The sequence below is a fragment of the Leuresthes tenuis genome, unplaced genomic scaffold (assembly GCF_036924035.1).
Source record: "Leuresthes tenuis unplaced genomic scaffold, fLeuTen1.0.hap1 SCAF_21, whole genome shotgun sequence".
In the NCBI taxonomy this organism is placed as follows: Eukaryota; Metazoa; Chordata; class Actinopteri; order Atheriniformes; family Atherinopsidae; genus Leuresthes; species Leuresthes tenuis.
The window spans coordinates 7,907,822-7,931,878 of record NW_027325375.1 but is presented as its reverse complement, the minus strand read 5'-3'; the positions used below and the strand labels follow the sequence as shown (position 1 = coordinate 7,931,878).

Sequence of the window (24,057 nt, the reverse complement as noted above, 5' to 3'; positions counted from 1 at the left end):
AAAGACTGTTCATGTTTATAATCTAGATTGTTCTGCTTCTGTATTTTCTGTATTGTGTGGCGGTGCTGTGTACCTTTTGCAAGGAATTTACATCCTCAAAGCATAAATGCATTAACACAACAGTTGAAATAACCCACATGGATCAATCCACTGAATTCCACCATTCACTCATGTTTCTGCTATGTGTACTTTTGTACTCGCCACCTTTTTCATTCATAATGTGCAAACAGTAAGTGCTGCAGCACTTCATGCCTGACTGCCTTTTGTCTGCTCTGCCTCTTAAACCATAGCAGTCACAAATGCTATCATTAGATATGCAGATCACATTTGCACCAGTATTGTCACGTAACACAAAGAATGTCATATGAGAGGAAGCAAATGATTTTGCATGGACACAGGATAACCTGAGCAGCAAGGTTTAGATTAGTCTTTACAAGCAGATTGTTGGGTTTTTTTGTGTCTCTTGTTTTGTGTCTCTATTCCGTTCTATTCTTCAACCAGATTTGTGTCTTATTCTGGGCAAAATTAACAAGCAAAAGTTGTGGCTAGCGTATAGGTAAATACACATGTATGTCGCCAACATACCAAGACTTTTGTCTTCAAATTTAAATTAAATCAAATTTTATTAAATGGAAAAAATAGTGTTATAGCACATTTTTGGTTACCTCAGAATGACTTGTCATAAGCAGTCATTATGCTACTCTATGGAATACCCTGCAGCTTTTTTTGTTGCAGAGGAGTTGACTTGACTTGAACACACTCTGTTGTGTCTTCATTGTGTTGTTTAGAGGGTTTGTGGTATTGTCCATTATTGAAGCCAGCAATTAGTTGGTTTAATGAAGGATTTTTGTTGTGAGAGTTCAGGATTGCCAAATTGAAAAGCTTCTTCTTTTGTGATTTAAGCTTCAGTCCTACATCTAGCTGTTTAACTTGTAACCTGCAATCCCACCTTCTCCCAAACTGTGGAGACTGCATGACCCCGTGGTTATGGTTGAATTGTAGACAAAAGGCAAACAAAAATGTTTCAAATTACCTTATGTTGACTTTTCCTAAGCTCTAACTATCCGACCTGACCCAGTATTTAAATGGTCCCTTCTATGCTACTATAGTAACATGGTAGTTTTTGTATTCAGATTATGAAATCGCAAACATTCTGTACATCATATAGTATGTGTGACATTACATATCCCTAAATGGTACAGTTCACAACTCTAATGGTCTGTTCTGTGGCACAGTTCGAAGGAGAGGCTTTAAAATGCTTGCTTGACTGCTGATTGGGACATTTCATTTACAAGGAGTCGGATGGTAAAATTGAACGAGCTAATTGTTTTTTTTAACTGATATGACCAGCAATTAAATGCACAAACAAGGTGTACTGAAATTATAGCTAGGCTGGAATCGATTTCCACAGTGTGTTTTAGTAAGATTTGTACATAATTTGTAGCCACTGCCAAAAAACATGAAATGTCCCTGACACTAAATATTTATTCAGGTCTGTGTGGCCACTGTACTTTCTTTGCAAGCCAGCATGTCTGTGTGTGAAAACATTAATACTGTATCACATCGAAGTGTCTCCAGAGCATGCGCCAGTATTGCTCCTATATTTGCTCATCTCTTTGACACACGCACGATCAGATCTTGACTTCAGTGTATTGGAAACTAATGAGGCAACTCTTTCCTTTCCCTGTTCGCTCATGCAGAACATTCTGTAGCATTACACCAGAAACACATCACAGCTCTGTGGGTTTTTTTGTTTTTTTTTGACAGAAAACAAAAACAGGAAATGTGAAGAAAAGTCATTGTGAATGGCTTTGTTGGATCTGCTGCTCTGATGTGGCTTTGATCTTATTTTTGGGACATCAGGAAGGAAGGGTCAGGGGTTGGTGAATGGTTCGTTGGGATGGTAATATGAGCCAAGAGGGACTTTTGTAAGTTTTCAGTATTGATCTCTGACCCACACATCTAAACAAACAATCTTGCCAGCCTAAGATTAGAGAGTGATGATTTTGAAGATCCTCAATTTGTTTGAAATGAGGTTTATGTCAAATCCTTTTAACTGTTTAAGTCACCAGACTGTTTTTAATTGAGACCATATGACCCCGGGCATTTAAACTTTAACTATGTAAAGTGTCAGAGGAGCATGAAATTACAAAAAGGGCTTGTGACAGCCGAAATTTCTAGGCATCTCTTAAGATTTTTTGTATGACGCACAGTTGGCGTCTCTGTGGTGATGAAGGAAACTGATGCAGTTGTACATAGTGCCATCCTCTGGCTGCTGTGTTGCACTACAGGCTCTGCATGCACTGTTGAATACTCTTATTGTGGTAAATAAAAGCACATACTGCACATATTCTAGAATATTAAGAGTATGATATGATTTTTTTGTTTTGTTTTAACATTTTGACTTAGGTTTTCATTTTTTCATGAAACTACACATACGGAACAATGAAAGTGATATGTGGCACTTCACTTAATGAATGATGGATAACTTTTAAAAGAGTTGGAGTCAGAATTGAAGTTGTTAAACCAAATGTAAGCAGGGCTGTATCAAACAAAACCGAAACAGTTTATATTGATATCAAATTTAAACAAATCACAAATACAATTAAAAAAATTATATTAATGAACCTGATTAATTAAACATAATCAAAACCTGTGGAGTCCTACGCTCTTCACTTTATTTGCTCATGTAAAACCTTTTTCATCCACATTTATGGCACTTTGACTTTGACTTGAAGAAGGCAAGAAGACCATAGTACAAGTTTTAATAAATATTTTTTGCTTAGTCTTGATCGGTTATAATTGAAACTTGTTACATGTATATGTAACATTATGATTATACAGTATGTACAATGTTTTCTTATCATTACATATCATCTCTTGCTGCCACAGAAACAGCTAAATAAAATGAATGCCACTGAAAACTAAAACTATGCTGTTATTGTATGTAGGTTGGGTATACATAAGCTGTGTTTATGGTGAGACACTTCAGGTGAACACATGAACCTTTTGATTACTTACATTAAAACATACATTTTTTTATATGCAGATGTGTGATCGTTTTCTTTAAAGATCCTATGTGTTAATGTACAAACACTCAAATTTACATACATTTTCAAATTTTCACATAAGTCAGAAAATATTACCAACACCCAGAAATAACGCTTTTTTAAAACTAGATCATTTTACTCAGAGTATAATTGAAATTAATTGGCTGGGGGGAGGGAGTGTCTTTAAAAATGTGGACCATCTGCTCAAAACAAACACTGTTTTTGGAAACTTTACTTTCAGTAAGGCATTTATTAATTTTGTAACACATTATCTTAAAGTTATGGATTATATATGCAAATTCTGTATATTATATTTATCAGAGGTGAAATTTGTCTGAATGTCAATGAGATGTAATGCTGTAAATAAAGACACCTATGTCAGTATTTTGGAAGGGTCTTTTTTACCCGCTAGTGTTGACAAAAACATGTCATTGGAGGAAAATAACCCAAAATCACAGCCTTACATTACTTTCCTTTACTGTTCATTATCTTTCATAAAATTGGAACAGTGATCTCTTCTTGAAAAAAAGCTCTTTTACTGCTTATTATACATCTAATTTTAATTTCTAAAAGTTCTAATTTACAGCACTGATATGCACTATGCAGCACAAAACAGTGCAGTTCATGTATAGCTTGTACATACTGTTTAGTTAGACTGATGTTTCACACTGCAGTAACTAGTTTGATTATTCTCTGTATATTTTCGGGTTCTATGTCCAAATCTATATATCAGTTTATTTCTTCTAAAGCTTCTAAACGTTTTATGTCACAACATTATTCTTTGTTATGAAGGTGAAGGGTCATTAGTTATGGTCATATGAGTTGCACCATGACTGTAATACTTTAAAATCCATCAAAAAGGATGGATAACTGTTTTGAGCAGAATGTTTGTGTTTTAATCTCAACAATCCTTCGGTTGGTGCTGGTAAAGCATCTCGAGTTACTTTTGTGCCACAGGCCTTTAAACTATCTGATCAAGCTTAAAATGGTGATTTTTGTAGGGATATTGTGAAATCAAATCCCACTTAACTTAACTCACTTAACCTATGAATGTATGCATAAGCCTCTTCAGTAGGAGCCATTTTCCTGTTAAATCTCTATGTGAGTTTCCTCCCTCTATCGTATGAACAAGGCAAGGCATACAGCCCCTAACTCTAGCTATCCTTATTCATAATTTGTATACCAGTCGAGTGTCCACAACAGTGCATTGGAAAATCTCAGGCAACCTGCCAGACTGACCACAAAGTTCCCAGTGTGATGCTATAAGCCACCATGGCCACTAAGTAGACTCTGAAGAGCAGCACATCCAGCACGTAGCCAACCTGCAGCCACTCTTTGGCAATTTCCCGACACCTGTCCCTCTTCTCCAGGAAGTGGCGTATCGCTGTCACCTCCTGCAGGATGTTGTCCATGACAGGTGGGGTGCTGTCCCTGGATGGGGGCAGGCGCAGTCCAAGCATTGCGCCTTCTCTGTCCTGCTGGCTGAGCCTTCGGCCCATCTCACAGGTGTGGTGGAGGGTGCACTGGGCTACAGAGCAGGACAGGGGTTGTAGTTTTTCATTAGACTAACACCTACAGAGATGGCTTAAAAGTTAAAACCTTTCATAAATCTGGTTTTCTTTTCAGTGTATCTTTAATGTGTCAATATTATTATATCGCACAACACCAGGTAAAAGAAGGCAATATAAGCCAAGAACAAGATATGACACCATAAACTGTACATGTGTAAGTAGCACTAAGGATACTTCGGCAGGTTGTTTGATTTAAAACTTCTGCGATTAAAAAAAACAATACTGAAAACCACTCATTTAGACCCGTTTGTCTTACCAGTTCCATAGTTGTTGTCCTTATAATGCTCCAGGTCAGAGGCCTGGGAGGACAGTCTGGAACAGAGGCGGTGCTTTTTGTGGATGCAGAAGAGGACCGGAGCTCTTTCCAGCACCAGATACTTCACCCAGTGAGGCACAGGGGGCTGCAGGTCCTGCTTGTGGACCAGGCGTACAATCAGCACAGTTTCTGTCAGGCTGATCACCAAGAGAGCCATGCAGACCACGAAGTACACACCTGCAGTACAGGTGAGAGGAGACAAAGTTTTTGATAATTGTTTTGAATATGGTAAAGTGGTAACTAATCCACGCTTTCTGGGGTAATGTACAGACTCAGATCATGTTTTGTTTTCACTAATCTGTCGATTCCCACTTTGTTTTGTGCACCCCTGACATCATAATTTACCTGCCTCTTTTTTCATTCAAACATTCATTTAAATTTCAATGAGCATTAAAGATCCCAGCCACCTATCAGTGGGGTTCCTATGGCAGTCGCAGGCAGTGTGTCAGATACAATGATGAGGAAGACGGAGTAGCCCAGCAGCAAAGTGATCTTAAAGGAAACTCTCTCCCCGCTGTCTGGTGGCAGATAGAAACCAACAACGTCCATCACCATCAGGAAGATGCTGGGCAGCAGCAGATTCACAGTGTAGAACAACGGCCGTCGCCGGATCACCACCTGTGAAATGAGACAAGTAAACAGGCTTGTCTCGTTTCATAAATGGGAAAGTTACATTTTCTTTACTTATAAAGGGAAAACAGGGAAACACCAATCTACACATTTTATGTTCATCTGCAAATGCAAAACCAGAATCAACAGTTTGTTCATCTAGCTGTGGCTGTCAGGGGGTTGAAGGTCTACTCTGCTTAATTATGTCACTTTTATAAGCATGTTCAAAAAACACATATAGTGCATACAAAGAGCAAAACAAGAACTAATATAACTAAAATGTGTTTTTCCTCAACTATGAATCATATTACAAAAACAGTAGACCAGGAAACACATCCCCAATCACACAAACATCGCACAGAACCTGCATGTCTGATCCAGTATCTATCCAAAATCCTGTTTGTATAACTCTATTCAAACTTGTAAAATACATTTCTTTTCAAAATTTTTCAAAATAATTTTGAAAATATCCCTCTATGAATAGAAATACATTTCAATCATTTAATTTCATACCATATTTAAACTGAAAAAGGCACAAGGTTATGTATCAAAGGAGAACCTGAGAAATGCTTTTGAATTTGAAGCCAGCAACATATTTCAAGACTGATAAAACAGGGGCAGCAAAAAAGAGCAACAATAAAAATCTTCCAATTAAATGACTGAAAGTCATTAACAAAAAAAAGTAAAAAATGCATTCAAGATTGAATTTGAGTCGTTAAGAAATAAGGTGTGTATAGATCAAGATTTATCAACATAAAATTGCAAAAACAGTTCAAGAATATCATCATCTATGGTTCATACAATCATTAAAAACTGAATTGAATCACAGTTTCCACTTGGGACAAGACTCATAACAACACTGAATGGCCATCTGTCCTTCAGGCAGCATTTCATTACAAAACTAAAGAGAATTATACTGAAATATCTGCAATGCAGTGAATCAAATAAACAAGATCTTGCAACCTTCTCTGGGTCTGAGCTCATTTATGATGGGCTTAAAGATTAAGTGGAAAACTCTTTTGATAGATCTTGACAGACATTTTCTTATTTGACATGTCAGTCACTGCAGCCTCGTGGCTAAAGAAGAGAGAGACCATTCATCTTGTTGTCAGCCTGCAGTTCAAAAGAGAGACTCTTCGATGGTGTAAGAATGAAATAATGTGTTAACAAGTTTTGGAACTTGATATGCTGCCACCCAGCCTTTTGCCCTTTTCATGAAGGGCTTTGTTTATATAATCAAATACAGTAACACTTTACATTAAGGTACAAAAAAAATCTGCTTAGTTATCAGAGAACCAATGTGGTTTGAATGACAAACTAACTGATGATTAAAGCAGTACCTAATGATTGACTCACAACCCAGATTCATTTGGAAATTAATGATTACTCAATGTCAGTTTATCAAAAACTAAAGGGAAGGATTAGATAGTTTATTTATATTACTAAATGCTCCCCTAATAAACCCTAAAGGAGGGATTTACCAGGGAACATTCTGTGTACCATCAAGTAACTTACTGCATAATAGGGATCGGTTACTTACTAGTTTCATATTTATTTACTGTTAACTACGAGTTCTATGTACTTTGATATACATGTACTTCAATTGAACATAAAGAACCTTTAAGCATTGTTTGATTAATTTTAATTAAAAAAATCCACAAACTGTTGAGCAGCTGAAATATTTGACTTTAAAACCACAGAAACTGCTCTCTGCAGCACCCAGATTGATGTTAGAGGAAGAGGTAAAGCAGTGCAGTGGCAAACATGCCACTTTCCCTTCTTTTTAGGAAAAATGTTGCTGGCATCAAATTCAAAAACACCGTATGATTTCCATAAAATGATTCAATTTCTCGCTTTTAACTTTTGACTTTGTGTTATTCAGGACGGGGGATTTACAGTTCATTGCATTTTGTTTTAATTGCATTTCACACGGCATCCCAACTTATTTCGGAGAAAGGTTTCTAACATTTTCACCCTGTGTAAAACTACATAATTCCATACACTCACGTGAAACTTCATCTCAGCATAATAATCGTCATTGTCCACACTGAAGATCTTGTAGTTGGACAGTATATGGAGCAGCTCCCACTCTCCTTGGTTCATGAAGACACTCTTGTCATCCCTGAGCTTTTCGGGGCTTCGCATCAGAGTGATGTTGATGTCATCAACTACAAATCGAACACAATAGCAGCAGCAGCATGAAACACCCCCGATAACAATTCAGCCCTCACCAAACACCCAGCTCTCTGAGCACAAATCACTGCAGGAGATAGCTGATGGGAGCACCAAACAAAACAGCTCTTCTGCTCAAGACTTAAAAAGGATTTGCACTGCTTTAAAGGCAGCACTCATCAATGTTGGTGCTTTTATCTGTTACTGCATATTTCTGTGTAGTTAATTGATAAATATCAGCTGGTAAGGCTCGTCTTAAAAAGCATCTACAGCATACTTATAATGAAAAATGCATTTGTGATCTTGATAGACAACTAACAATAAGACATGACACAATAAAAATCTAAGCCTGAACCTGATCGTTGTTATTGTTATTTTTATTTTTATTCATAAGCTTGCACATTTTCTAAAAAACAAACTATTGATTATTTGAGAAACCTCTTACTGGTATGGAGCCAGCTCTGAAAGGTGAGACTGCATTTCTGGACATCAAATGGGAAGTTGTAGATGTTGAGAGTGCAGGCTGTAACCACCTGGATGGGCTTGTAGTTTTGCACCAGTCCATCATGAGTAACATAGACGTAAGGAATGTCTGGAGACTTCCCCACATCTACGCTGCAGGTTTAAGACAGAAAGGACAACAGCGATTGAGTTTAACACAACGGAAATAGTGGGGTTTGCCCCAGAAGAGCAGTGAGAGCATTTATAGAGAAAACTCTTACAATTCGTTGATGAGGATGTCAGGAACCCACACGTTCGCTGTGGGCATGGAAACTTGTTTGACCTCATCAAAGTCCTCTGGATTCCACACCAGGAATTCATCTGTCCATGACTAAAATATTCAGCATTTGGAGGAAAATACATCAGCAGCTTGTTAATATAAAAAATGCCTGCATGATTCTTACTGTTAAAGTGTCAGGAAAAAAAATCTATTTGTTTTAAAGAAAAACAAAATGTGCAAATGATAATAAATAATTTTGATATTAAAGCAGGATCAGATATTCCAAGTGATGCTGTAAAATTAGTGGTGATGATGCATTTCAATTAGTCATTGTTCTTACCTGTCTGTACCACACATATGTTGTCAAGACCTGATTCTTCTCATCCTTTAGTCAGGGTACATAAAAAAAAATTTCAAATTCATCATATCATCTCATGCTGCAGCATATAAGGACAGTTTCTTTGCTCACTGAGCCAGTAGCAGGTTAATCTGCCCATCCTTTTGAATCAAAGTTTTTAAAAAACAAACATATCTAAGTGTGTGCATTACGCATAATGGAACTGTGACACTACACTTTTAAAAGTCCTGACGCACTCTGTAGAGAACAGCAGTGAACATGTATAACCCTCCAACTTACCACACTGAGTATAGAGTATACCATGAGGTCTATGGCCACGATAGTCGACGTCCTCCAGTCTTTGACTGGTCTCACTCCTTTCTTGTACCCCGCGCTCAGAAACTCGGAGAGCCGCACTAAGGTGGCATTGGCAAACCTTCCAGTGCTGCTGCCCAGTTTCTTCACTGAAAAGTTTTAAAAAAACACATAATCTATTACTATGAACTCAAAGAAGAAATTCTGTGTTTGTCTCTGATGTTTTCAACTACATAAATCAAATAAAACTGTTTACCACACTTAGATAAATGTACTATGATTGATAATTGTTACTGTGAGCATTTCTAAAATCCAATGTGCAGATTATTAACACTTGCAGCTTCTTCTTCTTCCTTTTTTCAAAATTCAAATTCATGAATCATGTTAAAAAAAAAATATTTTAACTATTTTTTTGGTTATAATTTTCAATGAACATAGTGTGACCACAACTGGTCTGATAAAAAGAGAATTCACCAACTAATAAAAAGGGTCAGCTAGAAAGAAAACAGACATAAGTTAACTAATATCGATTTTGCTGTAGTGTTTCTAATTAAATTTCTTTGTTTTCATTCTTTTTTTTTCTTATTCAACCTCATGACATGTTTGTACATGGTTAGTAGTGAGGACAATTTGCATAAACAGTAACTCAGTCTAAAAAATAGCCTCTCAGAATGGAACTGTGTTCTGCCATCTTGATTTATTTCCTAAACTACCAGCTATACAAGACATTTGTTGAATCTAAGACTCAAACTCAAGACTAAACAACATTTTAACATAGACCGTCACAGTGTAAATCAGACCCCGGTTTACCTGTGCAGGCTCTGGATGCTCCATGAATCAGGAGGCAGAGGAGTGCTGTCCAGGCTGATGAGAGTCTCATGCTGTTAGCTGACCTGAGTTTCCCTTTGTTGCTGTGGAAGTCTGCCTGTCTCTCTGATGAAAGGCCTCAGGACGTCTGCCACCCCTAACCTCCATATCCATCCACTACGTGCATCACTTCACTCACGTCCAACTATGAAAACCTTGTTAGTGTCAGTCGACTCATGAGGGTGTGTGCATCTGCTCTGATGCCACTCCTCTGTGTTCAGTACAACAGCAGCTCACAGAGATAAATGGAGCGGAAGGACCACAGAAATTCAAGTCAGGACGCTGTGTCCAGATCACATATCATATCTGAGAAATGATTTAATCAAGTCAAACAACATTAAAGCTGATGTGGGGATTTTCATAATATTTAGGGATTAGGACTCTATTGAACTATTAGGCAATTTCACCTGCAGATGGTTAAATTTAAGTATTCAAGGACCCAAAAAGCTAAGTTTTGTTGTACTTGAGCCACAGAATATGATATTTTTAAGTTTTTGTTAACAAAATTAATTTCGGTTTGAATTCAAGTATAACTTCATTTCATGTCAACTGAAATGAGAGATTTAGTGCATGTTCTTGTTTTAGCGATGTCAGTAAACTAAATGAAAGTGGATCTGATAAGTTGAAACAAAGAGGACCATTCAGAAGATATAGTACCTGCTAATTTAAAATGAATATGTGCTCATTTAAAGAAATTACAGCAGTCCTCTTGTTTTTCTCACCTTCAGATGTTGTTTAGTGTAGTGTAGTGTTGATTGATGTAGCCTTACAAATGAAAAATAACGTGACTTTTTCCAGTAATTAAATTCACAGAATACACAACCCCTAGTGGTCGTGGGAGCAACTGCAGGTGAAGGGAAAATGTCCTTAAAGACGGTACAGTGTTATCTCTTACCTTGATTGTTTTCCAACCCTGTCAAGTAGTGTTGTTTTTCAATCTGAATTAAATTACATATTTAACTTGAACCAAATGTAAGTTTCATATGCTAGTTTACATTCATAGGCAAGCAAAAAGTTGGCATCCATGACGTTTTGGTCGCATTTTTAAAGGAATGTATTTTAGACCTCACCACGATGGTTTTGATCTCACATCACACAAATATCTATATGGTGGAAGCACAGCATTTAACTGCTTAGTCCACCCACCACCTCCTTCATCCTTTTGAGCATTTTGTAGATTCATAAACGGAAGACTTGAGAAAGATGTCTGCTCTGATGTGGAAGCCTCATACTGTATGAATGCTTGTTGGAAATGAAAGATCATAAGCTCTGCTGCTTTTTTAATCGCGTGTTTCACAAAGGCAGACCCTCAGCAGTTTTCTTTTTCAAAGAGGTGTTTATTGTCACTTCTACAACGTATTATCATCACAAATGATCACATTCTTATTGAGGGTATTATTTTATTTCAAAACATTTTATTTTCAAAGGTGAACACACAAAGCTTGAACAGCAAATGCAGCAGTTGCCTCATGGAAACATTAATACAGCAGTGATCGGACACTTATCTTCAGCTATGTTGCATAACATCATGGAACAAGATCTACTGGAAGAAGAGGTTGCAAATACCATCAAAATCACATTAATATGGATTGTTCCGCTGGCAGGTTTTCTATTATGCACTTTTGATATTCTTATCGCAACTATTACAAAGCCAACAGGGAACAGAGACACAGCAGCCAAGCTCTGAATGGGGTTTACTGATCTAGTTTGCGGCAGAAGGATGGAGATTAAAGTAAGAATTTGATATCATAACACCACACTGCCAGTGAGAATTTTCTCTAGAGAGCTGCCGTATTGTACGGTATCTATGGTTAAATCTTCACTGTCGGGAAACATAATAACAAACTCGATACAATAATGTCTTTGTCAGAGTGATGATGTTACCGTACAGTGACATGAGCACTGGAGGATATGCAAACAGAATATTCAAAGGATAGCACTAGTTTTATACGGCTGGAGTATTACTGTTTTTTGCAGTTTCATTTAGTTATTGAAAAATAAATCAATATGATTACACAATTTGTCATTTGTAAAGATTTTCACCATTTCAACACCCACTATTTCCTTAAGATTGTATATGGCATAGTTTGGTGTACTAACGTTTTTTTTAACAGTTAGACTTCATACTTTGCCCTAACGGCAATCATTTTGGTGGAAATTATGTAAGACACATGCAAAAGTCTCTTTGAACAATTCATTAAGCAGATCTGATCTCCAAAAAAGCAGAAAGTCAAAGTTGTTCATTTTTACTTAAGCTTTTGAAAAACTAGTTCTGAGGCCAGGTGATAAGAATTCCTAAACTTTAAAATGAATTTGGGAAGTAAATCCTAACCTTTTCTGCATCCAACCACAAAAACTGGGCCTCAGTTGTATAAGATTGAATATTGAATTCTGATGCAAGAGTGATGAATTTTTGGCAAGAATCCGCTGAAGTAATGAACTAATAGCACTTTTTGGCTATATCGTGCAAAGGCGTGTTTTCAGAAAGAAACGCTGCAGAATTTCATGACAGGAATACCGCCTGTTAAGCATGGAGGTGGACTCATCTTGCTTTGGCTTTGTGATGCAGGCGGAAGGAAGAATGGATGCATTTAAATTCTGGAAGTAAAGATCACGCCATCTTAGTTCACCAAAGATCTAAAGAGAATGGCTTCAACGGCAAAAATGCATCTAAAAATCCTCCATCACACCCTGACTTTAAGGTGGATGGACCCCAAAAGAGCAGTACATGTAAAAAATTTTGCTTGCTTACATATTGGCAGAAATTTTGACAAGGTTGTGTTCATACTTTTGCATGTAACTGCATCATGAAAAGCAAAAAAAACACTGGTTAGCAACAATGGCAAAGTACAATATACTCTAGTATAAGTTTCCTGACACATATGTAGAAGTGAAACTGAATCATGTTGATTGTGTAGACTATACTAAGAGTTTTCTCATTAACTATGACGTTTGTAGCATTCAAAATCTTGCTTCTAAATATGTTGTCAAGCAAAGCTCCAGCTGGCCCAAAGCAGCAGCAGAGTGCTTGTGTACAAGGAAAGAACAAAGAGGTAAAGGCGGAACAGTAAACGGTCGAGACGCAAGCAAAGGGCCAGCCACTCTGTCTGAGCCGAAGACTCTGTGTCGTCCTGGGAAAAAGCCATCCGGAGGGAAACCAGCTCCTGGAGGAGCCATTCCAGTCCAGAGGGGGCATCCTCAATCTCAGTCAATGACAGAAGATCCTCGTCAAGTGAGTTTCCAAGCTCGTAATCTATGAAAACATTAAGAGTTTGCTTTGAAAAGCAGATAACAAATTGCGATTTTTGCAGTTTTTAAAATAAATGTGAACAGCCAAAAACCAATCAGTAGTGATGGGATGATTCCCTTCATAAAAGATTCTTCAAAAACTTATATATTTAATTTGATTTCTTTTTATCTTAAACTTTCTCACACAGATAGAACGTGCCTTTACTTCTTTTTATCCCGCTGTTTTTTCACCCATGAGTCATGGTGTTGTTTTTGTAAACTGACATGAGAAAAAAGAAAATAGAGTTCCCTAAAGTCCTGCTGGCTGTGGATATCAGCCTTTCAGCATGTAGTGTACCTCCAGATGGGTTGATTTGGTCAAGGGTTTTGATGGATGTTAAAGCACTCTCTGTGAAGCTGTGACCAGCTGAGCCGTACTTATCCAGCAGGCAGGCAGACAATGACATTTGCTTCACCTCCTTCTCACTGTGGTGGAGCAGCTTTACCACCAAGATTGACTTGCTGAGGCTGAGCATCAGCATGGCCATGCACACCGCAAAGAACACGCCTGCAAGGAGATTAAATCAGTAAAGCTCGCAGTTATTTACTGAGTAGCATAATTATGGCCAATAATAACAGACAGACATTTTTGGTGGCCTGGGCCTCTAATATAACAATTCAAACAGAAACCTTTTTCAGGCCCAAAGTGTAACTCTGTTCTGTTTACTGTTTTCTTGTTTGGAAATATTGTGTTTTCTGAAATTTTGTGTTTTCGATCTTGTTTCTAGAAATGTGAGTTAATGTTTTTGGATGGGGAACTTTGGAATTTGGGACTTACTTTTCTGATTACAACATCCAGGGAATTTGATTTTTACTCAAAACACAACAACATAAAACATACAAAGTGGGCCTACAACAATATTTGTCAATGATAATGGCAAGAACAACAGACATAACTAAAGAGCAAAATGAGAAATCATCTCACCAATAAGTGGAGTTCTGACAGCAGTAGCAGGTAGTTCATCTGTCAGGTTGACTCTGAAGACTGTGTAACCCAGCAGAATGCTGATCTTAAACGCAATGCGTGTGCCGCTGTTCAGAGGCAGGTAGAAGCTCACCACATCTACCAACATGAGGAAGATGCTGGGGATAAGGAGGCCCACCACATACAGCAGGGGGCGCCGGCGGATCAACAGCTAGATTAAAGAAAAAGCAGTGAGGTCACTTTAAATACAAGATTATACTGTAGATTTCGTACGTTTTTTTTCCCCACTCCCCCACAGTGAATGTCAATGGAATTTGGTTGCTGTGTGCATACAATAGGACATTTAGAATACTCAACAATAACATATCTTTCTGCCAATGTCGTTCACGCTGTGTAATCCAAAAAACAGCAGGTTTTTGCAGGGATAACTTTTTTACCATTTGATTCTTTATCTGTGCTTCAGCATCAAACAGTGTTCCAAAAACAGGCCCATTTTGTGTAAGATATGGAGCGAGCGATAAAATCAAGATGATACTTGGTTTGCTTCCTCCAAACCAATTAGTCAGTGTTATGTGATTGATACTGACTAACATTTAAATTCAACCAATGCTTGCATGCCAGCCAAACAGGAAGGGCCTTTGGAGGTAAAACTGGAGCCCAGCAAAGAGGGAGAAGGAGGTACATGCAAGTTGTATTTGTTCAGACTTTAAACTCTTTCTTCTTCTTGAGATTATCAAATTTCTGCTTTCACTTTTTTGTTTAGCAACCTTGTAAAATGGTTCCTCAATATCAATTTCCCAAACATGGCAAACAATTGTCATTATCACCATAACTTTCCACTCTGCTGCGTCGGGTTTCTGATCTTGGGCTTCTATCGCAAAGAAGATTCGCTAACTTACATGACCATTACAAACGTAGCAGGCATCCCTTTCAACAAGTTGGTGTCATTTTTGCAAAATGCAGATAAGTTCACAAGCTGCACAACCCTCTTACGATCTCATACATGCGTGGTGTTTCTTGTAATCTCTTGTTGCTTGTTGCAAATTTCTTGAATTGGGCCTCTAGTAACAACACATGGCACTATTTGTTAAAGGAAAACAAAACTGTAAATTAAATAGGTGTCATTTTTTCTCTGTCTTGTGAAATCAAGTAAACTCTCTACCTCCCCACAGAACTGCTATGACGCACTAAGCACCTCTCCTCTGCAGTCTGCTCTCCGGGTATTTAAAGGCTATTACTGATGTCATTAACTTTCTGTTTTATCTTTTTTTCTTTCCGATTGCCCTGTGCTTTTGTGTGTTTGTGTCACTATCCTGTCCTCTCACCCCCAACTGATAAGTGATTGAGGTAGATGGCTGCCTTCACTGAGTCTGGCTCTGCTGGAAGTCGCTTCCTGTTGAAAGAGTTCTCCTTTTCACTATCATGAAAGCCTGTGCATATTCAGGACAGGCATCTGAATCAAACTAAAGATTCAATGCTGTCCCGGTTCCTTAGCTGGTCAACTCTTTTTTTTTACAAATTTTCATGTTATATATACTATTATATCAACTTCAAACAAACTTTTTCTCACAACTGGGGATGAAAAATATATATATATTTCCCAGAAATGAAAAATTAATCATGACAAATCAACTCTAAGCAACAAAACTGACGCAGTGTAACAATGTCTCAGTGAGCCATGAAATGCTCTACTACCAAAAAGCCTTCATTCTATGAGCTGAATAAATAGCAGCCATCCCTGCTCTCCACCTGCAATGGGCTGTGGGGCCATTTTGCTCCCAACTAACAAGAGGTCCATTGATCAGGCAGCCACTGAGACAGTCTCATTATGGTAGCCCACCCTCCCCTGTCTATCAGCTTCTCTCTCTATCTGTCTCTTTACTTGCCAAAAGCAGCCTCAGCCTCATCATTTGGAATTAACTCTGTTTCTCAAGCCATGAAGGTCACAGCTATTTGTTTAACACTTTGCAATTCCAATGCACAGAGTAGGGGGTCTTACCCACACATGGCTACAGTTTACGACAAGCAGTCACAGTCAACGCAGTGCAGCTACTCGCTCAACTGTTATAGAGCTATTACGCCCCTGCAACAGCCAGTAATACAGGGATTAGATCCATAGATAAAACTGGCAGAATGGTTTTAGTGACAGTTCAGCTTTTTATTCTCTTTCTTTGTCTCAACTGTTTCATTTAAACTGTTCCCATTTGAATAAAGATAATGACAGTACATGTTTGAGTCAGTTAGGTACCTACATTGAATTGGATTTGGGCATAGTCAGTGTTGTCTTGCTGGATCTGCCTGTATTGTGAGGGAATGGACAGCAGTTCCCATTCTCCATCATTCATGAACTCCCTCTTATCATTAGCTATGGCCTCTGCACTCCTCCACAGAGCCAGGTCTATTTCTTTCACTGGCGAGGGAAAGATAACATAGAATAATAGATAGCAGGAAGATGGACACACAACGAAAAAAAGCTGTGAATTTTAATTTCCTCATTGTGTTGGGTGTTTTCAAGTATGTCTCACAGTAAGAGAAAGAGTTTGTGTGTTTACATAAATTTCAGTAAGATACATCAGTCTTTCCTTTAGATATAAAAGCATGGTTAGCTAGAATTTGTATATTTGCTGTCTATTCTTCCTGCTTCATTCCACAGAGTGGTTAGTTGAGAGGAACAATAAGAAAAAAATCTCTCCTCAAGGTTTTTCGATGCACCTATCTAAGCTTTCAAGATCTCGCTATTTTATTCTATCAGAGACTTTGATTAGTCAGGTTAAATTTGTTTGGGAAGTTTCCATTCATTAAAGTATTTCACTGCTACATCGATAGGTCAATAACCCAACAAGACTTTACTGAAACAATTTTATTACTTCCTGGTTGGTTGTGACTGGGTCAGAATTTATTTCTAAACTAGTTAGGGTTAGAAAACAATGGTTAGAGGTAAAACACTGTCAACCTCATGGATGACATTTTTACTATTTACATGCAGTTGCTGTCATGACCACTAGGAGTTGCATTATTCTAATGTAATTATTGTTAGTTCTGGCCTGCATGTGCACACAATCCTTGAGGTTTGGGAGGAGGACAATCTCATATTGAGACAAAGACAGAGGTCCAACCAAGGCCCTGTACAAACAAGCATGACTTTGCATGTGAATGCAAAACTAAAACTGTGTTTTAGGCACTGAAAACTAACTGACCTCTGGTTGGTGACAACTTTAAAGATAAAGTGGTTGTAGTGAGCTGCTTTATCTGCACATTGAGGAGAAACCATAAGAAGCCATAATGAGGTCACCTGTCTGTGCTGTCAAAAAATAAAGTATATGAGGTGAGAGGAGAGGAGACAATTTATGCCAGCAAACGCCTTTGGATTGTCAATAAAAGTGGTTTGGACAAAAAGCAGATTACCACTTTTACCCTGTGTAAATGCAGGAAGCTTTCACCACTGTGGAACTTGTGTTGGATGGACGTGTTTTGTTTATTTTCTAACTAAAGGATGAGGAAAAAACCTCATGTGTGCTCAGCCTAAATCTCCAAGTCAAGCTATGGATCAAACTTTGGATTTTGGAACTTTACGTTGTATCCTTCCTGATTACTGGGTTTGAAATTTTTTTTTAGTAAAGGAATGTCAATGTTCAAGTTTAACCAGCTCTTTGACAACTTATCAAACTACTTTAGCAGTTGACAGTCCAACAGAAGCCAGTCAATTGACCTACAGTTGCGTAGCTTTTGCCAAGCTAATGAGGGTTAGTAGTTTCTAAGAATAAGCAGAGGCAAATAAACAAATGATATTCTCATGAGGATTCATGTGGCGTTAAAACATTCTAACAAAAAAAAATCTAATCAAAAAAGAAAAATGCAACAATTGCTTACTCCTTGAGAATAACTTGACTTTACTGAGCTTACAGACAACAATAAAACAAAGGTTTTGTGAACAGACCTGAGTGAAGCCAGCTGCGGAATGTGAGGCTGCAGTTCTGCTTGTCAAATGGAAAGGCGTACATTTCCAAGCTGCAAGCAAGCACAGCCTGGATGGGCCGGTAGTTCTTCACTGAGCCAGAGGAATTGACATAGACATACGGTATCGGTGGGGACTTCCCCTCCTCCACACTGAGAAACACACAAAACAGAGGACGGGTGTGAACTATAGGATGGATGTTTGACCATTCAGACTCACCTTCAGGTCCAATGCTCCATGTGCTATGTGTTCATCATAGTTACATTTAGTGGGATTTAATGTTAAGATTTATTGATATTTTAGTGATCTCCATAGGGATGTTACAACACCAGTAACAAATATACATTATAAAAGAAAACGGTGATAGCAATAACAAGGATAAGACCATTTATCATGTAACAGTTCTCAGACAAATCCAACATTCAGGCATGTTAATGGTTAAATCTAATGGTTTTATGGGTTTTAAACCATTTATCACTAATGATTTAAATTACAACTGAATGTTATTTTAAAGGTGGTTGTTCTAAAGCGAAGACCCAATGTCCATCTGTAAAGATCCAAAGAGTCTGACTAGTAGTTTTTGTTTGTTTGTGAGAAACAAGGACACACTCTGAAATCAGCCTGCCTGCCTTGCCACAAAATAATTCACTAAGCACTCTCTCCTGCATCTAAGTCAATATTTAAGATATATTCTAATCTTATTAAGAATAAGTATCCAACCATATATTTAATTGTCATTCAAATCATAACTGCTTCATAAACAAATGAATATATGGTGGACATTGGACCTGGGGCCAATACACTCTATTAATAACTTAAGGTTTACCTAATATCAGGATACTTTACACTGAGGTAATATTCAAGTGAGTACAAATTAAAAATGTTTTAGGATGTTTTTGGAACTTCTTACAATTCACTAACAATAACATCAGGTACCCAGATGGCATCAGATGATAGCGAGAGCTCATTGATACCATCAAACTCTTCTGGGTCCCAAACAAGGAACTCATCTCTCCAGATCTGAAAACAGAAGAGTTAGTTGTAAAATAGCATAGTTTCCTCCCAGAATTCAATATACACAAAAACAGTTGAACAAAAAACATGAAACCCGACTGTTTCACACATTTGAAAATCAGCCCATATCAGACGCCTGTCACACATTGCTAAAGCTTGAAGTTAGAATAAATGGTAGAGCTCAGTGATGACATGGGAGATAAATGGAGCTCTTTTTAAGATTAAGATGTAAATGTGGACTTCTTTAACCTCTTCATAATGAGAAACAAAAAGTAAGAGGCCACCTACCTGTCTGTACCAAATACTTGTTGTAATGCTCTGAGTCTTTCCATCCTGGGAACAGGAAATTGTTGTTTTCATTGTGATTAAAGGCCATTGTATACATAGTTGTACAGTGTAAGACATATTACCAAAGTCATTATAGAAATAAAGAGTTCGATTGACATGTTTTGTTCATACACCATTTGAAATTGTGAGGTGATAGCTGAATATTCATGAAGATTTTGCTTCTGATGATCTAACAGTCATTCAGGTGTTTTTCTGGCAAACTCCCAGCAGGCTGTCATGTGTGTTTTTATTGAGGAATGACTTTTGTGTGTACATCATCAAAAACCCTGCATATTCAGAGCAACACACCGAATTGAACTAAAGGCTTAATCTAATCAGTTGGTTTCCTAAACTACATTAACTTTTTACAAACCGGCATTTTATGAATACTATTATGCTGAGCTTTACTGTGCTGTACTAAACTGGACTGAGATGGATTATAACTTGAGAGGGAAACTCCCTGTCTGCTTTGTAAATTGCCCAAAAGTCTTCAGTGACACTGAATAAAATCTTTCTTATGAATAATAAAAATCTATAAATTCTCTGTAAAGAAAACATTCAAAGTTGATGTACCACATCGAGGACAGACTGCAGTATGAGGTCGACATAGACAGTGGTTGGACTGGTCCAGTTGTGAACAGGCCGAACTCCACAGTCGTATTTCCTCAGGAGAGTCCTGGTCAGCTGGTTCAAAGTGGATCTCTTCGGCTTCTCTGGCACACATTCAGCCAGATGAGCTAAAAGTTAAAGATGGGTTACGACCTTGGCAAACTCCCTTGACAGAGCAACTTTTTACTTTAAGATGCACTCTCTTACCTAATACTGATGCAGCATGTATTTGTGTGTGTGTTACTTTTTATCTTTGTCTATGTTTTAGCTTATGTTTCAGTTTTACTTAGTGGTGCACGCACCCGCAATAATTCCAAAGTTAGGACCCTGTGTAAAATGTAAATATAAACAGAATGCAATGATTTGTTCATCTCATAAACCAATATTTAATCACAATAGAATATAGAAAACATAGTACGGTTTTGTTTTTTTGAGTTGATTGAGTCGGGGTTGTGTAAAAATCATCCCAATCTAAAGGATGCACATAAAACCTAGGGCTTCTTGTAAAATTTTTGGGCACTATATGAGTAATTCCTCAATTCCTACCTGTAATGGAGATCTAGTGAAGGAAGCTGCAGAGCCTAACCTGGAATATGCTCTTTATCTGTTGGATTTAACCAATGCCTTATAGAGTGGGAGAAATGCTTGGTGGAGGTGGGGTGGTGGTTTCAACAGGTTACTTAGTTCTGCTAACTAGTGATGTATCACCCAAAAATAACATTACATATAGATGAAAAGAGCAGGGTTTATATGGTGTGTTTTTTTTAGCTTGGTATATTGTTGAATCCTTCCCATTTTTAAACATAGGAATATTAAACAAGTTGGTTTTGTTACTGTAATAACGAACAGGGTGGACTGTGAGGTCAAACACATTATTAGAGGAACTTTCTACTGCTCTGAAAATCCACAGCATTCACACAATAGTTTGAATGGATTATTAAAACTGTTGATCCTTTTTTAAAATCTAGTTTCCAAGAGCACAAAATAGCTGTACCCTTGCATTTATTTTCATAATAAGTTCCACATGATTGTTTAAAAATATGCCATCGCCTCACTGAAACTGAATCTGAAAGACGGAGGCTTGTCAACCAGTGTTTCTGGGTCAAAACCCTGCAAGTAAAATCTAACCCACCAACAAATATTTTCTTTAAACGCTACTAAAGAATATTAATGAGGATTTCTTTGAGCTAATTAAAAAAGGTGAACTCTTACCTGAGAACAACAGTGTCAGCCAAATGGGAGACATCAAGCTCAAACCAGCGTCCTGATTACAGATGTTATCCAAGTGTCACATCCGAATGTTTGCTTTATAAACACAGAAATATTCACAGTTTCAGAGAATAGTTCAAGCGTAGCAGAACCGAGTGGAGAGGAGGAACAATGAACGTGGTCATGCAGACATCTTGGTTGGACTGACATTGATTTTCCACATCCTAGGTAAGATGATACGGATGATAGTGAAACACAGGGGAAGAGAAAACTCCCTGGAGGTTGGTTTAGAGACAGTTCACTGCTTCAGAGGATTAAGAATATTTAGCTGTATGTTTGTGTATTACCCAGCAACAGAAGAAAGGTAGAATGGGCTGATGGGTTGAAAAAAAAATAAACATAGCAAGTGTTGTCACACTTTTTGCACACAATCACATTTATCAGTTACGTTCAATAAATTGATTATGGTAATACAATGATAAAAGACAGCTAAAACAAAAATGTTTTCCAAAATGGATAGTTCATGAAATTCTCTTTGATAATACATTGAAATGGAGTCCTTTTTTTTTTATCAAATAAGTTTGTTTTATATTAAGTGAAGGAATTTGTAGCTACGGAGCCCCCTGGGGGGACACGGGGGTGAAAAATGATGGGTGAAAAAAACTTTTGTGAGATCTCGCAAAACTCTCTCGAGGCCCATGGGAACGTAAAACAAACACAGACACAAACATGGAGTGGGAGAAATTGATTGAATTTCATTTTGAAATGGGCCTAAAATGCAGCGAGATAAAAGCTGTGCTCAGCAGTAGACACAGCTTTGAAATCAGCGAGAAACAGGCGTAACTAACCCAGATGTACATTGTCCTAAATACGACCTTGCGAGATCTCACATGATCTCGCGATACTTCGCGAGAAAGATCTCAAGAAAGTTTTGGGAAATCTCCTGCCTGTCAGTCAAAAGTTCAAAGGTCGAGGTTTTTTTTTTTTTTTTTTTTTTTTAATGGCAGCAAAGTGAGATTATTACTTTCTATAAACTGAACAAGAAAATCTCACTACACTGTGCAAAAAGACATTATATCACTGCTGTTTGCTGTACTTTTTTCACTCTTTACAAAAATCTTGTCAATTGATTTGGTGAATTATTAGCTAACGTTTGAAGATAAGTAACATACTTTTAAAAAGTATTTTAACAGTATACTGTCAAAAATAGGAGTACAGTAGGGGTATATTTCTATAAAACTATCAAGACAACTGTTTGCACTTTTTGAGGGTCTGAAAGGTACATTTATGTTCCCAAGTAGTAAATGGCGCATATGTGTACTATGTATTCACAATTCTAGGGTACACTATTAGGAAATTAACAACAAGGCAAGAAAAATGGTAAAAAAAAAATAAAATAGTTGTAATTTGAAGGTAAAGCATTCAAAGTAGAGAAAACCATAATGTTGTTTTAGTCCAACCAAAATCAGACTTTTTTCAGTGTATTTGAACAGGACTGTCTTTATCTTCTTTACTCTTTCAAATCATGATGTAGATACAGTCGACTGTGGCCTCACAGAGAGCATGGTTGCGGTCCGTTTAGTTGCCTCTTGAAGCAACTAAAATTCAATCAGTCTTTGTCCAAGCAAAAAGAGAGTAATATCACTGACTTTACAGCCTGTGCCTCCAGAGGAATGGCAACAAAGTATGTCTTCAGCATCACTCTGGCAAATGTTTGAATGCTGTTTCAGTTAATCTCCTAAATCACAGTTTGTGTATGTGTAAATTATGATTTACGGATTTATTATTCCTTAAATATATAATCTCAAACACGTGTAAAATACATTATCAAATTTTGATAAAGCAAATTCAACACTTCATGATTGCCATTCTGCATTTACTAAATATCAGTCACGATGACTGTGAAAGCAAGTGAATTTGAAGTTGTCAATTATCAGGTAGTCTATGACGACTCAGATGAACCTTTGACAGAAAAATTACTGAGCTGTTAACTAGTTTAAAATAAAAGTTCATTCTGAAATGCAGATAGAAAAATCATCTTCCAGTTTCTGTTCAAGACGAGATTTTTCATGTTAATTTTCTAAATGTGTTTTTTCAAGTAGAATTACGATGTTTTTATTGCTTACCACATGCAGAAAAGTGTTTTTGATATCTCAAAGAATCCAGAACTGGAAAGTGTCAAGCGTTCAAATTATTTTTTTAATGAAGCAAAAAATGCTATACGATCTCCATAAGTGATGAAAACCATTGTAAATCCAAGCTTGATATGACTGAACCTATCCATTATAAGTTCAGAAACTCAGTAGGGCAAACACATACAGTGTTGCTGGGAATTCTCTGCACAGAATTTTCTGGGTGAACTTGAAAGTGTGCCTGGAAAAAGTGTATCCACTCAATTTTTATTTTTACCTGTTGAACTGCAGAAAGTGAAAAAGTTTACCGGCCTGTCTATCCTATGACCGCCACTTTTTATGCTTACAGAGTCAAAGTTGATGGAGAATGGACTTTACTGAAACCAGGAGATAAAATAGACTTCCAGCCAAATGACATTTACTCAGTGGATGACTTTCTATGTCACAGTTTGACAATGTGTTTAAGATTTCAATGAAATGAAAATGCTGAAATGTGAAAATGGAAAATCCTATTCCAGCTGTCACTGGACAAGTCACCAGTCCATCACAGAGCCACACAGAGACACACAATCATGCACACTCACATTCACTCCTAGGGACAATTTAAAGTCAATATAGGAACTATTGCCTGGGGAAAGTT

At 37.4% G+C, this 24,057-nt stretch overlaps 2 protein-coding genes across 2 annotated transcripts; both read right to left on the bottom strand.

Annotated features, from left to right (window-relative positions):
* Nucleotides 1-4,165: 4,165 nt before the first annotated feature.
* LOC140280215 (5-hydroxytryptamine receptor 3A-like) lies at nucleotides 4,166-10,166 on the bottom strand. The gene is made up of 9 exons (XM_072375513.1): nucleotides 9,902-10,166; nucleotides 9,077-9,240; nucleotides 8,780-8,824; nucleotides 8,441-8,550; nucleotides 8,164-8,333; nucleotides 7,554-7,714; nucleotides 5,345-5,555; nucleotides 4,878-5,114; nucleotides 4,166-4,578 (listed from the first exon to the last, which is right to left on the bottom strand). The coding sequence occupies exons 1-9, from the start codon at nucleotides 9,969-9,971 to the stop codon at nucleotides 4,268-4,270; spliced, it is 1,479 nt and encodes a 492-aa protein (XP_072231614.1). The 5' UTR covers nucleotides 9,972-10,166; the 3' UTR covers nucleotides 4,166-4,267.
* Nucleotides 10,167-12,914: 2,748 nt separating this feature from the next.
* On the bottom strand, nucleotides 12,915-21,456 carry LOC140280216 (5-hydroxytryptamine receptor 3B-like). Its single transcript, XM_072375514.1, has 9 exons — nucleotides 21,289-21,456; nucleotides 20,041-20,204; nucleotides 19,429-19,473; nucleotides 19,037-19,146; nucleotides 18,109-18,278; nucleotides 16,424-16,581; nucleotides 14,172-14,382; nucleotides 13,545-13,754; nucleotides 12,915-13,211 (listed from the first exon to the last, which is right to left on the bottom strand). The coding sequence occupies exons 1-9, from the start codon at nucleotides 21,320-21,322 to the stop codon at nucleotides 12,946-12,948; spliced, it is 1,368 nt and encodes a 455-aa protein (XP_072231615.1). The 5' UTR covers nucleotides 21,323-21,456; the 3' UTR covers nucleotides 12,915-12,945.
* Between the last annotated feature and the right edge of the window lie 2,601 nt (nucleotides 21,457-24,057).